At 41.0% G+C, this 17,645-nt stretch overlaps 1 protein-coding gene and 1 non-coding gene across 3 annotated transcripts in view; one reads left to right on the forward strand and one right to left on the reverse strand.

Annotated features, from left to right (window-relative positions):
* Positions 1-1,120: 1,120 nt before the first annotated feature.
* On the reverse strand, positions 1,121-1,192 carry TRNAD-GUC. The gene has a single exon. It is a non-coding gene; the product is annotated as a tRNA-Asp (tRNA).
* A 391-nt stretch (positions 1,193-1,583) lies between these two features.
* Positions 1,584-17,645, forward strand: part of LTA4H (leukotriene A4 hydrolase) — a 30,799-nt gene continuing 14,737 nt past the window's right edge. Inside the window, exons 1-6 of one of the 2 annotated variants that reach the window (XM_027542107.1) lie at positions 1,584-1,839; positions 6,550-6,680; positions 8,465-8,585; positions 10,831-10,899; positions 13,691-13,795; positions 14,788-14,840. In XM_027542107.1, the coding sequence (XP_027397908.1) occupies positions 1,681-1,839; positions 6,550-6,680; positions 8,465-8,585; positions 10,831-10,899; positions 13,691-13,795; positions 14,788-14,840 (638 nt within the window). In that variant the 5' untranslated portion in view covers positions 1,584-1,680. The remainder of the gene's footprint in view (positions 1,840-6,549; positions 6,681-8,464; positions 8,586-10,830; positions 10,900-13,690; positions 13,796-14,787; positions 14,841-17,645) is intronic. The other variant, XM_027542108.1, reaches the window with a different exon arrangement.

Raw genomic sequence — 17,645 nt, forward strand, 5'->3', positions numbered from 1 at the left:
CTCTTCACATAGTCTCTACTTCTGGTTAGACTAGAAGTAGACTAACCAACCACTGAAGCCTAGAATCTAACAAATCATCTTCGGCTCCTTCTTAATGTGACACCACTTATCTCTTAAGTATTCCTTCCATTCTTTCCTCTCCATCTCTACTTATTAGATACCTATGTCAGGTCCCCAGCATCTTCTTCCTGGACTATTTATTTTAGCAGTGGAAGTGAAGTGAAAGTCACTCAGTGGTGTTCCACTTTTTGTGATCCCACGGACTGTAACCCCCCAGGTTCCTTTGTCTGAATTCTCCAGGCAAGAATACTGGAGTGGGTTGCCACGCCCTTCTCCAGGGGATCTTCCCAACTCCGGGATTGAACCCAGGTCTCCCACATTGCAGGTGGGTTCTTTACCATCTGAGCCACCAAGGAAGCCTGGCAGTTTCCAAATCTCCTGACTCTGGTTTTGATACCTCATACCCATTTTCTGGGGCTTCCCTGGTGGCTCTGACTGTAAGGACTCTACCTGAAATGCAGGAGGTCCAGGTTCGATCCATGGGTAGGGAAGATCCCCTGGCGAAAGGCATGGCAACCCACTCCAGTATTCTTACCTGGACAATCCCATGGACAGAGGAGTCTGAGGGGCTACAGTTCATGGGGTCGTAAAGAGTCAGATGGAGACTAACACACACACAGTCATTCTCTGAATGCTACCAGTGTTCCTTTAAGCATTCAAGATTAAATGTCCAGCTGTTCAAAGTCCTTCGAGACACATTCTTCTCCAATTTTCCCAGTTTCAACTCTGAGGTTCCATTTTTTAGGTAAGTCATCCTTCAACCCCTCCTCACATCCAGTATGCCCCAGGTCTGCATTCCCCTTGCACCACTGCACACTTTTATCATAAAATTCTCTCACTACAGTATACTGAGGTAATCGTTCTAAGTTTCTAAGATGAGAATGTGGTTTATTTTCGTTTTGATCTCTAGGGCCTGGAAATGTACATACTGGGTTGCCGACGTGGAAAGCAGACACAAAACGGTTTTAAAATATAAACCTTGATGTTGACTCTCTTTCACAGTAGCTTTTGAAATGCTTACATGAACCCTGCAAGGGAAAAAAAAAACTTTCTTTAGTGCCTCCCCGTCGGGGAATCGAACCCCGGTCTCCCGCGTGACAGGCGGGGATACTCACCACTATACTAACGAGGAATTGCACGACAAACGTTGTTCTGACAGTTCTCTTATCTCTTTTTACCCCGCCCTTCTCATGACCCACAATCATCAGTAGGCCTGACATTTCTACTGCTATTGCAACTTCCATCGAAGTTGAATGGAACTAAAATAAAAGCCTTCACTTATTTCCATCTGCTTACCCTTCCTCTAACTTCCATTCCCCTCCTTTTCTCCCCTCCTCCCACTTTGGGAGAAATATCGATCCACTTCTACACCCCTCGACACACACACACACACTCCCAGAGAGCAAAGCGCATGCCTTGTCGCACTGCACCATGGGACTTGTAGTTCCATCAATGCCACACCCTACTCTTTACTGACTTTAAAGAACTTCCTTTCCCAGCGGACGCCGCGAATTCCTCCTCCTCTCTTTACCTCACTCCCCCTTTCTCTCGCGCTCAGCGGAGTAGTCTGGTTGCTGAGAGCTGGGGTGCAGATCGTGTGCATCGGGACTCCTCACAGCCATGCCCGAGGTAGTGGATACGTGCTCCTTGGCCTCCCCGGCTTCCGTCTGCCAGACCAAACACCTGCACCTGCGTTGCAGCATCGACTTTACTCGCCGGGTACTGAGCGGGACCGCCGCGCTCACCATCCAGTCCCAGGAGGACAATCTGCGCAGCCTGGTACGGTGGGACATGCTCCCGGGTGCCCGCCTCTCCCTGGCCACCCGTCTCCCGTCTCTCACCCCGCTTCGGCCCCTTCCTGATGCCTGCCCTCCGCCTGCTTCACGCATCCGTAGATGCTCCTCCTCAGCCCACAACCCTTGTTCTGCACCTCCTCTTCAGCCTCAACTCATTTCTCAGTGCCCCGTCTTCAGCCCCCTACGCATCCCATATCGATCCCTCCCAGTCCAACTGGAGTCTCTGCATTCCTTCTTTACCCACTATGTATACCTGCCTTCTCCTCCACTCCTTTCCCCCAAAGCCTCCTTCGCAGTTCCTGGACACATCCTGGTGCCCATTCTACGCCCCGCTCCTCACCCAGCCCTCAAGTTTCATCTTAGCAGGAATTCTCCTTTCCCCGCTAATCCTAGCTCCCAGCGCTAAAGCCGCCCCCTGTAGTCTCCCCATTTCCTCGGCCTGCAGCCCAGAACTCCCTCCTCAGGCCCCAGAATTCTTCCAGTCCCCAGCCCACTTTCCTCAGTCCACACTCTCAGCTAAGTCTCAGGCCCTCTGTCCTGCAGATTCTCAGTCCCACCTCTCCCTCCCAGGCCCCTTTATTTCAACCTGCAGATCTACAGGATACGACCGGATCACCATCTCCCTGCCAGTTCTAAAACCCCCTAGAATTCCGAGCCCCGCTGTAATACTTTCAGTCTCTGCTTTATAACTCCAGGTGTAGCTGTCTCCGGATTCATGGTTTTTCCTACCTTTGCTTCTTACCACCCTTCTCTGAGAATAATTTAAGGAGGGGTGGGACATTCAAGCTTTCTAAGGATGTCTCAATACAACTGATTAATAGTTGGTTCCCAGCAGCAAGTAATATTGCACTTTCTTAGAAAATAAGGACTTCTCCAAGCTCTCTAGCCACCAGAATGATGAAAAACTTGTTTGGCTTTGTGAAGTGTTATTATTTTATCTGTACAACATAGCCTATTTCCAGTGTTCTTACTCAAACTGTCTGATAATATTTGAATTTCAAAGATAAGGATTTTTACACATAAGAGGAACAAGAAAACTAGCCATATATATTGCATAGTGTGGTGATGGCTACTACAGCCCAGCAATAAGCAATAGAGAAAGTATATTGTAAGCTTGATAGGGTGAATCAGTGGGATCCACTGATTGGGCGTATTAATAAGTTTAGATAAGAGTTGGTGGCTTTTATGACTTTTGCCTGCTTGAGTAATAGACCTGTATTTTGAGTTCATTGATATGAACCAATAAAGCACCTAACCTTCTTACTTTGTTATTTAACATCTTCCTAGACTAATTCTGGTTTGAAAAATTGGTAGACTCCTCTATGTATTGATTTGTAGTCCCCAGAAGTACTATAAGGAAATAAATAAATCAAAGTAGTATTAGCAAGATCACAACTATTTCCTTATAGGCTGCACTTTGTCTTCTTGAAATGCCAGGCTATCATTTATTATTGCAGACAGCTTTGCCCAGGTAGGATTGGCTGAACTGAAGTCCTCTTTCAATGCAATCTCTCCTTTTAGTAAAAGAAAGTGAATTTTGATAGTTTGTCACTGCTTAATGTGACCTTGCACTCCTATTTATAAAAATTAAACCTTTACCTCTGTTCCATGAGTAAGCTAGAGTTAGGACGCTTAAATTTTATGTCTGTTCAAAGTTCCAGTCTAAAAACCTGCCTGTTTTTTTGCATTCTGCAAATTTCAAGAGAAGATTTTTAAATTGCTAATTCCAACTAGCCAACTATCCAGTTTCCTTGGTTTTTCCTTCTCATTTCTATTTTTGATCAATTGCTTAATAACATTTATCAGTGAAATTTGAAGGGGAATTTCTTAAGTAATTTGGGAGTGCTAGCTGAGGTTAGGACTTGAGATACACAGCTTAAACATTGCATTTCCTATTTTCTCTTGGTCCAGGACTTGTTTCATGCATTAATTGGCATCTACTGTTCCTCTGGCACTGTGTTAAATTCTGGGAATGCAAGCCTAAGTAACATTCTTTTTCTTTTGAAGAGCCCTCAGTCTAATGGATAAAACAAATCCTTGTAATGTGGCACAGTAAGTGCTGCTGGAGAAAGCTGGGCCAGCTGCTGTAACAAACACAGAAGATAGGGAAAAGGTTTCACAGAAACAGTTAAAACAGTTTTCTGATACAGAACAGGTTTGAAAAGTTTAGGCAATACAAAAAATAGAAAATGTTCCACTGGGAAATGACCCAAATGATTCACCCTTATGGTTTTAGTGAAGTGAAAGTCACTCAGTCGTGTTCCACTCTTTGTGACCACGTGGACTGTATAGTCCATGGAATTCTCCAGCCCAGAATACTGGAGGGGGTAGCCTTTCCCTTCTCCAGGGGATCTTCCCAACCCAGGGCTTGAACCCAGGTCTCCCACATTGCAGGCAGATTCTTTACCAGCTGAGCCACCAGGGAAACCCTTATGGTTATAAAAGTAGTATAAACATAAGTAGTTTATATACATAAGATACTCCCATCAGGTTTTTACAGCAAATCAGATATTCAGAAACAAGTACTGGAATATGAGCAAAGGAGTACCTTTATTATTCTTAAGCTATAAAATCCAGTATTTCTGAATGTGCAAGAGTGGGAAGATAATTTAATTTAGAGTAAGGGCAACCATTGAGGGACTTCCCAAAAAGAGGAGTACTCCAAAAGAAATAATAATTGCCCTTTGGAAGGAAAACTGATGATACTCATAACAAATTTGGCTGCTCTTAAAAAACAAAGAGAAAGGGAAAAGATAATAAAACCAGGATGGAAATTTCTTCCCAGCCAAAAACTCTAGACTCTAGATAAGAATAAAATTGTTGAAATTTCCTCAACTTATCACCCAGTTAACTGATCCAAAAGAGAGGGGACTGGAAAGTGACTGTTTCTTGGCTGTCTAACTCCCCATGCTATTCTAGGCCAGATTTCAAGGGCAAGATGTCAGAGGTAGGAAGGTTAGATAGTGAGCAGTTCTGAAAGTTCACAGGGCCTGACCTAGGGTGATGGTGGAAGGAAAAAAAAAACTATGAGGACAGTGTGAAAGAAAACTTTGTTACTTGGCTATGTGGGGTTGGGAAGTGGGACCAATTGTGGATTATTTGAATATTTCAAATCTTAGGTAAGTTGAAGAGTTCCATCAGTGGAATAGAGACAACAGGAGAGAGAGCAAACTTGGGGTACAGAAGGGTGGCTTTGTTTTTAAAATCTTCAGGAGCCTATTGAATATGAGATGCTATTTCCCATGGAAATGTTAACCAGACAGTTAGAGATACCTGCTGAAGTCCTAGGGAGGGGAGGCAGCTGCGAAAGAGATGGGTAGTCACCTGCACAGAGGTTCCAGGTGAAGATGTGAGAATGAGCAAAACTAGGGATTGAATATGGTAAGTAAACTGAAAGCCCAAGGCTAGTTAGTGCATGGGGACATATCTAGATTTTGTAGTTAGATAGGAGGGGGAGGAAAAAAGTATTAGACAAAGATGTGTGACTTCACACATCATTGATGTGTGCAGCCAAGGAAAGGCCTTCAAACAGATGTTATGGTCCACTGGGGCCATTAGCAGCAGAGGTCCAGGTTACTGAACAGAAAAGACCTATTGATCAGGAGGACTGCCCTTCCTGTGTCAGACTGAAGAGGAGAAAGGGAGGATAGATTGATGAGGAAGTGGAAATAGCAGCCAGAGATAACCCTTGGAGTTTAAGGAAGGAAGGAGAAAAGTAGAATAGTTATCAGAGCGGGCAGAAGGATTGAGTGAAGTTTTAAAATTAATATAGGAAGCTGGAAACTTTAAGTTGTTTGGAAACAGCCTTGTGGAATAGGAAGGTTGAAGATTCTAGGACAAGCGATTAGTTGAGAGATAATGAAAGGGTATGGGTTCTAGGGCTTACATAGAGGAACATTGGGATGGAAAATCCTCAGACACTTGTTGCCACTCCCTTCCTGCCCAAAGCAGATAATCTGCCTGGCAAGTAGATATGCACTCCCAATCTCCCAGTAGCAGGGGTCCCCAACTTCCAGGGTCTAATGCCTGATAATCTGTGATGGAGCTGATGTAATAATAATAAAGTACACAATAAATGTGATGTGGATGAATCATCCTGAAACCATCCCCCCAACCCCCCTGGTCCGTGGAAAAATTGTCTTCTGTGAAACCAGTCCCTGGTGCCAAGAAGGTTGGGGACCGGTGCTCTGTAGGGCCATTTAAGCAGAGTTGCCGTAACCAGGTTGGACGTTCTCTAGATACACAAAGCAGTACAGTCTGCTTATTTGCCTGATTAGCACCAAGATTTGTTTTAATTTTGGGGTCTGTGAAATTAGTACAGAGCAGTAGGACTATATGAATTGTAGGAAGAAATACAAGGTAATATATATTGAGGAGTCATGATGAAAGACAAGTTATGGATGAGCTTTTTCATAGTAGAGAAGTTAAGTTTTAGGAGACAGAAGCAAAGGCATTTTCATTTAGATCTGACTTTTACTTAAAGCCAGGGCTTCCCTGGTAGCTCAGACGGTAGAGGGGAAGTTTAGAGAATGTGGATTGGGACCTACGCTGTCAACTCCTTTAATTCCTGTCTTTCACTCTGTATCTTACTCTGTTCTAATCTGAAATTGTAGTAAGACTGTGACTATCATTTAGTTTTTCCCAGTGCATAAAACAATTTTCTTATCATCTAAAAATACTGATTTATTTCTAGATTCTGGATACAAAGGACCTCACAATAGAAAAAGTGGTCATCAATGGACAAGAAGTCAAATATACTCTTGGAGAAAGACAAAGTTACAAAGGATCACCAATCGAAATCTCTCTTCCTATTGCTCTATGCAAGTATGGATATTCTTATCTTTCTCTTTTATGGCTAAATAAGGGGAATATATATTTTTATTTTAGTTTCTTTTTTCATTTCCTATTTTTAGTTTGTGTGTATGTAGTAATTGGTACACTCCTCCTACCAATCTGCTGTTCAGATCGAAGCTTATAGTGAAAATTATATATTCCTAAAATACTAAAGAAATTCACTGTATAAAATACTCAAAAATAGGACTTGATAACTGTTACTTCTTCACTCATCATGTTAGTAATACCTAGAGTGATGGTGGGAATGCCTTAAGGAAGCATTGCTGGGTCACCTGGGAAGCTCTTACAAGCTGTGTATTTTTCACCTCCTCGCCAGAGGCTGGCCAGTTTTATTAATGGAATAACAATGACAAACATAAGTGCTTGAGATGAGTGCTGTAGATGTATTCTTTCTTCTAATCCCTATAGTAACCCTTTGTGGCGTGATCTACATTTTACAAAGGGTTACTATAAGCGTTTGGGCTTCCCAGGTGGCCCTACTGGTAAAGAACCTGCCTGCTAATGCAGGAGATGTAAGAGATGCAGGTTTGATCCCTGGGATGAAAAGATCCCCTGGAGGAGGGCATGGCAACCCACTCCAGTATTCTTGCTTGGAGAATCCCATGGACAGAGGAGCCTGGTGGGCTACAGTCCATGGGTCACAAAGGGGCATGACTGAAGTAACATAGCATGCATGCACTATAAGGATTAAAGACTACATCTACAGTGCTTATCCCAAGATTAGTATGTAGAAATGGTTAGGTGAAATGGTTATGTGTTTGTCATTGTTATTCGATTAATACAAGTGACAAATGAGGAAAGGGAACCTCCGAGACAAAAGGTAACTTGTTCAAGAAAGTTAGCCAGAGGTGTCATGTTGGGAATATATCCCACTCCTTGGTATATTGGGGAGGGAATAAATGGTGGAAAACCACTGACCTAGAACAAAGTCAATCTAATCCCACCTTGTACCAGCCAGTGTTTTCATATCTTCTCTTCCCATTTAAGAAAAAGAAAGGAAACACACATAATTTGTGAGGTATATCATTAACCATATTCCACAGATGAAGCAACTATGGCATAGAAAGGTCAAATAATTTGCTCAAGTTCACAGCACAGCCAAGTTCACAGTCAGTGGTAGAGTCAGGACTCAAGCACAGCCGCTGGTCTCCAGGGCTCTTGCTGTTTCTTCATTAACAATGCTGCTCAATCTATCTGGGTGAAGGACCCAGTTTTTGTTAGTTCCAGTCCACCACAGGCTAATACTTTTGTAAAATGCAGTAAAAACTAATTACTAGGAAGAAGAGATTAAATACAAACACATATGCTTTTATCATAGATTTAACAGACATGAACATTTACTCTCAAGTTCTTGACTTAACTCTTCCAGAAACAGTTTGCAAACTAGCACTGCCCTGTATTATGCTCTGCCACCCCTGCAGTGGTCGTCAGCATTCCAGAGTTATTTCTTCTACCTTCCCACCACTGTAAAAGATTACCTGGTATCACAGAAAAAATGCTGGGGTGTTCACCTAATATTATTTCCTCTTACATCTTCATAAGCAGTTGCCATGTAGAAAAAAAGACTCATAGGCTGACACTCAGGTAAGAGCGTGCAAGGCAAACATTCCTAGAACTTACTCTCAAGCAGTAATGAGAGCTCATAAAATTCTGTTTATATTATTTGGTGTATATCATGTTGTTTATGTATTATGAATTAAAATTTTAGTTAGATTGAATTGTATACTACTAATGTATTTGTTCCTTTCATACAGAAATCAAGAAATTGTTATAGAGATTTCTTTCGAGACATCTCCAAAATCTTCTGCTCTTCAGTGGCTCACTCCTGAACAAACTTCTGGGAAAGAGCACCCCTATCTCTTTAGTCAGTGCCAGGTAAAAAGGACTTGGGATGGTTTATTCCCAGCTCATGCAACTGAATGAAGCAAAGTGGACAGTGGTCTTACGGATACTGGGATCTTACCTAAGATAGTATTTATCTTATAAAGACTACATACATTTTCATTTATATCTCTCACCATTAATACATTCATATATTACTTTTAAAAAGAAACTCCCTTTCATTTGAAACATGTCTACCTAGGCTGGACTATCTAGGTCATATTTATTAATATATTCATATCCTCAGCACCTACCATAGAACTTGGCATAGAGTGGGCACTCAGTAAACGGTCTTAAAATGAAAGGAAAACACTGTTAAACAAATATGTACTGGTTATGAAAACTGCTTAACAATAAAGGGAAGGATCAGATTTCCCATTCCTCTCCAGACACCCTTGTCCAGAGATAACAACTGAGTTGGTCTGTAGCCTTTCCAGATTTTTCTTACACATTTACAAATGTACACATTATGTATATATATTAATGTACCGTTAAGATGATATGATTTAGACTACATCTATTTTGTTTAAAAACTAAAATAAAGAACATACTTAGAGATAGTCTGTCACAAGAATAATACGTGTCAAACTCCTGAAAGAAACAAAACTAATTCTTTTAGCAATCAAATAGTTTACAATTAAAAGAATTTACTTCTTTAAACATTGACTATATTTCCAAGCATTGTGTAAGGTACTTTGCATATTTTATCCTTTAAATATTCCTCTGTGTAAGACACTATAGTAGGCTCACATTTGAAAACAAGTCTATCAGAAAAGAAGCAATGCTGGCAATGTTTACTTTTTATTGCCAAATGAAGTTTTATTTTTTGTCAAGAAACCCTCAGTTCACTAATCTGGAAGAGATACCATGATCTAGGCAAGAATGTACCGATTATACACTCCATCTCTTATCTGATTTTCATCAGTAATTATTATGGAATGTCCGTAAACTAAAGCTAGCAAGAAATGCAAGATCTGTGAGTCACAAGAATGTGAATTTTGAACATTTTATTCCATTTCTTGTTGGAAGCAGTTTTCAAAATGGAGGAAAGCAATTTCAGTTAAATTACTACAGTTGATAGGAAGCACATAGACATGTTTTGTTTGATGAGTTTGCTTATAGCTGTTCTCTATGCATATTTTCCTGGGTTTGGTCTTATCTAGTGAAATACACATAAACCTCACCCCTGGCATTGCGGAGTCACATAACCAGGAACCTTTAAGGAACCCTAAATGCATGGTCTTAGAACCTTGTTTGGGGAGAGCAGACTATCTGGTTCTTCTAGTTCAACTTAATCCAACTAGAGGTGAGGTCACTTGGACTCCTGTATCTTTAGAGAATCTATTAGATCTGAAGTGAAAAGAGCTGGTGTCTGGAGGATAGGAGGAAGTTTGCAGAGGTGTGAAGTGTGTCTGGGATTTATAACAACCTCAGAGAGAGAGGTGAGTGTCAATGTTCCTTCTAGCTCAGTGAGGTTGGGTTCCCTTTGCTCACCAGCAATAGATGCAGACTTATCTGACAACAGGCCAGGGTATGAAATCGTAGGTACTCTGGTCATTCCTCTTGATGGAATTGATCATTATGACAGATGGATGTGGAAGCAAAGAAACGCTCTACCTGTTAGGTGAATGGATATGTTTAGATGGTGTTAAAAGAGACTTTTCTTTCTCCCTCCTGTCTTCCTAGTGTTTATTTTCAAGGTTTGCCACAAGATCAAAATGTCAAGACCTTAACCACATTGTCCAAGCTGTGTTTCTCAGAAAACTGGCGTCCCATTAGACTTTAATAATTAACTGAAAGAAAGTGGGTTTTGTGTTGAAATAAGTATAAGAATTTGAACAGGTTTCTTCAGAGCCTTCAGAAAGCTAATGTTCCTGGTGACTCTCCCAGACAGGCATGTAACATGCCATGGTTCTCAAATTTACTTCACTAAAGAGCCCTTTTTTGACAGGGTTCTTAACAACTTCTCATTGGGCACTACTGTTGCTCAGGAATCATTGTTTAACCTTGCTTCATGCTCCAACTGAAATGTGAGGGTGGGGCATACATTAAAAGGGGAAATTAGATTTTTTTATCCACAGATCTACTTTTGCTACTTGAAAAGAACTGAAGAAATGTGAGACATTTTTACTTTTAAAAAGAATGTATCTAAGAACAATGCTGCAATTGTAATGACTTCTTAATGACTTGATTTATGAGTCAGGGAAACAGCTGTTTCTTTTTTCCCTCTCTCTCCCAGGCTATCCACTGTAGAGCTATTCTTCCTTGCCAGGACACTCCTTCCGTAAAATTAACCTACAGCGCAGAGGTAACTATTACTGAAATTATTAGCTGAATTAATTGTTCTGTATGAGTATTTTTATAGGGACTACATTAAATCTATAGATTGCTTTGGGTAGTATAGATGTTTTAGCAATATTAATTCTTCCAATCCATGAACACAGATTGCGTTTCCAAAATGAATCAAATAAGTCAATAATGATAAGAAGAGATAATAATGTTTTTTTTAGCTAGCAGTAGTTTACTTATTAAATTCTGCCTGAAATATGTTAGAAAAATGGATCTCATTTTGAACCTCTGTTCCAAAGGCAGTTTCAAACATAAATGTAAAAAAGGGAAATGAGTGTCATTCTGATTTTAAAAAGAATTCAGAGGCTTTCCTGGTGGATCAGTGGTGAAGAATCCACCTGCCAGTACAGGGTTCGATCCCTGCTCCCGGAAGATCCCGCATGCCGCAGAGCACCTAGGCCCATGTGCCACAACTATTGAGCCTGTCTCTAGAGCTGGGAGCCGCAACTAGACCAATGCTCTGCAGCAAGAGAAGCCACGGCAGTGAAAAGCCCGCACACTGCAACCAACAGTAACCCCTGCTTGCTGCAACTAGAGAAAAAAACCTATGCAGCAACCAAGACCAAGTGCAGCCAAAAATAAATAAAATAACATACACAAAAAAAGAATTCTAGACCTAAAATCAAGAATTTGGGAGCAACTCTTTTTAACTTTGAAAAAAATTTGTAGGATTAAATGCTCTATAAATGCACTTTGGGCATATCGTTTCAGTCGTGTCCTACTCTTTGCAACCCCATGGACCATAGCCCACCAGGCTCCTCTGTCTGTGGGATTTCCCAGGGAAGAATACTGGAATGGGTTGCCATTTCCTCCTCCAGGGGGTTTTCCCGACCCAGGGATCAAACCCACATCCCTTCTGTCTCCTGCATTGCTGGTGAATTCTTTACCAGTAGCACCACCTGGGAACTAGCCATGTAAATATCTATCTAGGTATCCTAATGGGTGTATATTACAGACTTATTTGTATGCATTTCCAACATATTCTTGTTGTAGGTACTGCTAACCCTTTTACGAAAAGGTGGACTATAACTAATAAATACTAGCCCAGAGGCTAGACTTACTCATACCAGGCAAATGGAACTGAGGACCATCTGGTATTTATGGAAACATCTTGATTCCCACATTGTCCCACCACCAAACCACCCTGAGCATAACGCTGCAAAAACTACAGTTGGAGGCCAAGAATCCCAGGATCTGGGATCTTCTCTACCACTGAATAACTGCATGATCTTCGGCAAGTCTTGTGACCTCACCACCTCAGCTTTCTCATCTGGATGATGTATCACTGCCTAAATGAAGGGAGGAACTGGAACCACAGTAGTCTCTAGGCTTTTAGCTCCAGGATCTGTGGCTATAGCAGCGCTGGTTCTGGAGCTCCTGATTCTGTGCTTGTCGCAGTAATAGCTTTGAGGGCTGGGCCAGGGTTCGATCCTGGGTTGGGAAGATCCCCTGAAGAAGGGGATGGCAACCCACTCCACCATTCTTGCCTGGAGAATCCTATGGACAGAGAAGGCTGGTGGGCTACAGTTCACAGGGTCACAAAGAGTCGGACACAACTGAGCGACTAACATTACTACGTGCAGACAGAACAAGAAAGTCCACAATTGTTGGGATGGATGCTTGCTAAGTCACTAATACTCAGGGGATGGTCCTTTATCCTGGCATTCATTAGAAGTGACACTTTCAGAATCATGGAGCTGGGGTACACACACCAATGACCATAGGTTTGCTCCATAAGGATCTTCCCCATACAAGGTTCCAGAGAAGATTATTTCACCTTTCTCAGCAATAAGCTTAAGTTCCTCACACTCAAGACCCTTAAAAAGTAGAATTTGGGACTTCCCTGATGACACAATGGATAAGAATCCACCTGCCAGTGCAGGAGACACGGGTTCAGTCTCTGGTCAGGGAAGATTCCATGTGCCACGCAGCAGCTAAGCTTGTGCCACAGCTACTGAGCCTGCCTGCTGCAGCTGCGAAAGCCTGCCTGCCTGGAGCCTGTGCTGTGCAACAAGAGAAGCCACTGCAGTGAGAATCCTGCACACTACAACTAGAGAGTAGCCCCTACTTGACATAACTAGAGAAAGCCTAGCACAGCCAAAAATACATAAATTAATTAAGATATTTTATTTTTTTATTTTTTTAAATTTTATTTTATTTTTAAACTTTAGATATTTTAAAAGTAGAATGTTGTAACTCTTATGTTTTAAATATTTAAATTTTCAGAGTTGTATTCTCTGTTCTAAAGTGAGTATAGCATCCTTTTGAATCTCTCCTGAGGGTATAGAGGGGATCAGGCCTGGTGACTGCCATTGCCAGGTGTGATAAAAATATTAACATAATAAAAATAAATGATTAAAATAAATAATGTACGTTCTTTGTAAGTAACATAAATTTAGGTTATTTATTCCTCACAACAATTCTATGAAGTATGACCCTCATTTGATTTAGGAAATGGAGGCTCAGGAGGGTTATTTACCCAAGTCCATGCAGTTAGTAAATGGCGGAGCTGGGATTTTAATCTAGTTTCTACCAGATGCTTTCAGTATGAATAGGTGAATGAAAATGTTGATATTTCACATTCATTTTTAAAGAAGCCAGTTTTACATACGCTAATTCTGTTTATAAAACTGATACGTATGACTGTACTGAGTTCATAGTCTACTGGATCAAGAGTCAAGAAGGCGGAAGAGGTTATTTTATGTAGAACATTTTATTTATAACTGGTAATGACTTTTCTTCTCCATTAGGTGTCTGTCCCCAAAGAACTGGTGGCACTTATGAGTGCCATTCGTGACGGAGAAGCACCTGACCCAGAAGACCCGAACAGGAAAATTTACAGATTCAGCCAAAAAGTAAGATCTTAGGGTCTAGATTTTGTGTTTTAGTTGGTGGTGAACTCTAAATAGCTTCTTCCCATTTGGAAAGCAAAATGGCTTTTGAAATATTTCAGAATTTAGAATGCAGCTTCTGCTTTTTTTCTCTATCTCTTGCTCTTTTGAAATATTTAATTCTGCTTGCAACATTGTATTGAAGAAGGAAGCTGCTGGGTAGGTATGGTAGGGGGTGTGCCTGATGCATTTTTGCTCATCTCAGTCAGTAGCAGGTTTCTTGTTCCTAAGTTACTTTGACCTGCCCTGGTACCGAACTATGGGTATGTATTGGCGTAGTCTTCACAGATGGAAGAGCGCTTAGACCAAAAAACAGTTTCAGTCCTTTAAGTTACAATTCCTAGGTAGCTGGTAGTTTGACTTCTTTCTTTGACTTTTAATGAATTGTGTCTGTTGTCTGTGTGTGTGTGTACATTAATGCTTTTTAAAATCATCCTCCTTAGCAGAACTTGTCATTGAATCACAGTGGACAATTCTGTCCCCACACCAGCTTCTGGGATTCTAAAACCTTTAGCATCCTTTCATTGCTGGATTATTTTGTGTCTCTCAAATATGCCAGGAGTGATTTCAAAAAAGCAATTTAAAACGAAATTTTTTAATTCAAGAAGAAAGGACAAAACAAAGAGGAAAGCACAGTTGCCTTCTTATATGTTAATTTTTGTGAAATGCTTAAGAGGTACCTTGTAATACTGTGCAGTCGTATTTTTCACATTTCAGAAGCTTTCCTTCCATAGGATAAAAGGAAAATAGATGTTTTGAAAGTTTTTATATTACAATTTTGAACTGCTAGACCCCTCAAAAATGGGAACCATTTGAGAAGTACCAAAAGAAAGTAATCTACACTAATGTTTGGAGATTTGAAAGGAAACTTTCTTTTGAATATGAATTGTCTTATTCTGTTAACATTCCTAATCACTAATTCGAGCATGTACTGTGTGTCTTGTTTGCCCCTTCAGGTTCCAATCCCCTGCTACCTGATTGCTTTGGTTGTTGGAGCTTTAGAAAGCAGGTGAGCTTTTGAACAAATTTTGAAGTATACACAAAGATCAAACCTTAGGTGTTTTGACCCTCTGTCAGGATTTATTGTTAGATCACTTTTGTGTTTCTCAAGATAATAAGCTGACAGCTCTAGAAATATTCAAATCTAATCATGAAATGTGAATCACAAATTAATTTTAAATTAAAAGATCTTTACCAGTCACCCCTTGGACTTTCCAAGTATTAGAGAATGAGCATACTCTTACTGTTAATCTGGAGTCTAAAACAAGTTTAAACAAGTCAATCCTCATAACCTCTGTTTTTTCATCCTTCAAATTACGACATCCCCCTTCCTACCTCATTGGGTGATTATGTGCAATAAATGAGATAAAGTATTTTAAAGCACTTGGAAGCCTATGAATATTACAGAAATATAAGATATTTTGTTAAAATTTTACCAGCAGCTGCTGCTGCTGCTAAGTCGCTTCAGTCGTGTCTGACTCTGTGTGCCCCATAGACGGCAGCCCACCAGGCTCCCCCATCCCTGGGATTCTCCAGGCAAGGACACTGGAGTGGGTTGCCATTTCCTTCTCCAATGCGTGAAAGTGAAAAGGGAAAGTGAAGTCGCTCAGTCGTGTTTGACTCTTATCGAACCCATGGATTGCAGCCTACCAGGCTCCTCCATCCATGGGATTTTCCAGGCAAGAGTACTGGAGTGGGGTGCCATTGCCTTCTCCGTACCAGCAGCTAGAGTGCCCTTTTCTTAATTTCTTGTTTGTTCCTATTTCTAAACAACTGAAAACTAAGAATGGCTGTATAGTAATCACATTCTTTAAATTGCCAGAAATGTGGACATGGTGGACATGTCAGACAAACACAGCTTCTGGTCCAGCTCTCGAAGTTAACTATGAACATCCCAGGGTAGCTCACTTCTCAGGATGAGCATCTGTGAGCATCAGGATGAACACTCACCAAGACATACCCACGTCTCACTTCAGAGGATGCTGAAGGTTTTGGGGTTTTATCTTCGTCACCTAAAACCTAGAAATAATCATATGTACTTCAAAAGATTTTTGTGAGGATTGATAGACCCAACATAAGTAAAGCTCCTGACGTATAGGAGGCACTCACTAAATAATTGTCATCATTGTCATAGCAGTTGCCAATTAGCAGGTCTCATTAGGTACCAGCTCCAATGCATCAGGCTTCCCTTGTGGCTCAGCTGGTAAAGAATCTGCCTGCAATGCGGGAGAGCTGGGTTCAATCCCTGGGCTGGGAAGATCCCCTGGAGGAGAGAAAGGCTACCCCCTCCAGTGTTCTGACCTGGAGAATTCCATGGACTGTGTTGTCCATGGGATCACAAAGAGTCAGACACGACTCAGCGGCACTCACTAAATAATTGTCATCATTGTCTTAGCAGTTGCCAATTAGCAGGTCTCATTAGGTACCAGCTCCAGTGCATCAGGCTTCCCTTGTGGCTCAGCTGGTAAAGAATCTGCCTGCAATGCGGGAGAGCTGGGTTCAATCCCTGGGCTGGGAAGATCCCCTGGAGGAGGGAAAGGCTACCCCCTCCAGTGTTCTGACCTGGAGAATTCCATGGACTGTGTTGTCCATGGGATCACAAAGAGTCAGACACGACTCAGCGACTTTCATTTTCACTTTCCAGAGCATCATCCTCTTGAATCCTCACACCTCTGTGAAATGAATACAATTACTCTTTCTCATTTTACCAATAAAAAAAACTCAGTGAGTTTAAATAACTGGGTCAGAGTAGCATAGCTAGAAAATATCAGAGCTGGGACCCATCCTAGGCCATCTGATGTTGGAGCCCCTGTAGCTTAGAACTCTGCTGTCTGGAGGAGCAGCCACTAACCACATGAGGCTTGATGTGCTATAAATGTAAACCACACACTGGATTTCTAAAGACTTAATATGAAAAAAAAGAATGCAAAATATTTTACTAATAATCTTTTATGCTGATTACATGTCAAAATGATAATATTTTTGGTATATTGGGTTAAACAAAATATAGTATTAAAACCGATTTCACCCTCTTCATTTTGCTTTTTTTTTTTTAAAAAAAATGTGGCTACTAGACAATTTAAAATTACACACGTAGCTCACATTTGCAGCTGTCATTAATTTATATTACATAGCCCTGGTTACCATTTCTACTCACAGTGGTCTACAGACCAATAGCTTTGGCATCTCCTGGGAGTTAGTTAGAAAGGCGAGAACTTCCCTGATGGTCCAGTGGCTAAGACTCCATTTTCCCAATGCAGGGGGCCTGGGTTCAATCCCTGGTTGAGGAACTAGATCCCACATGTTGCAACTATGACCTGGCACAGCCAAATAAATAAATATTTTTAAAAAGGAATAAGAAAGACAAGTCCTTGGGTCCTATCCCAGACCTACTACATCAAACTTTGTATTTGCACAAGCTCTCCAAATAACTGTAAGCACGTTGATGTTTAGAGGCATTGCCCTAGAGTCCACTGCCTTTCTGGGGAAGAATATCAAGGCAAAGTCTTATTGTTTGGTATTTGCATTGCATACAATTTTCAAGATGAAATTTAGATTAAAAAAATGTTTGAGTTATAGTCCTATATGTGATATATAGTTATATTTGTTTCTTCCTTGTATTTAAATTGTGGTTTTAAGAGAAACACAAAATTATAATAACTAGCTGTAATATATAGTTCAGTAGTCACTTGTGTCATTATTGAAACAAATCTCTAAAACTTTTTCATCTTGAAAAATTGAACCTCTGTACCCTTTATACAACAGCTCCATTTCCACCTCTATAACCACTGTTCTGTTTTCTGTTTCACTGAGT

This window comes from Bos indicus x Bos taurus, chromosome 5 (assembly GCF_003369695.1).
Source record: "Bos indicus x Bos taurus breed Angus x Brahman F1 hybrid chromosome 5, Bos_hybrid_MaternalHap_v2.0, whole genome shotgun sequence".
In the NCBI taxonomy this organism is placed as follows: Eukaryota; Metazoa; Chordata; class Mammalia; order Artiodactyla; family Bovidae; genus Bos; species Bos indicus x Bos taurus.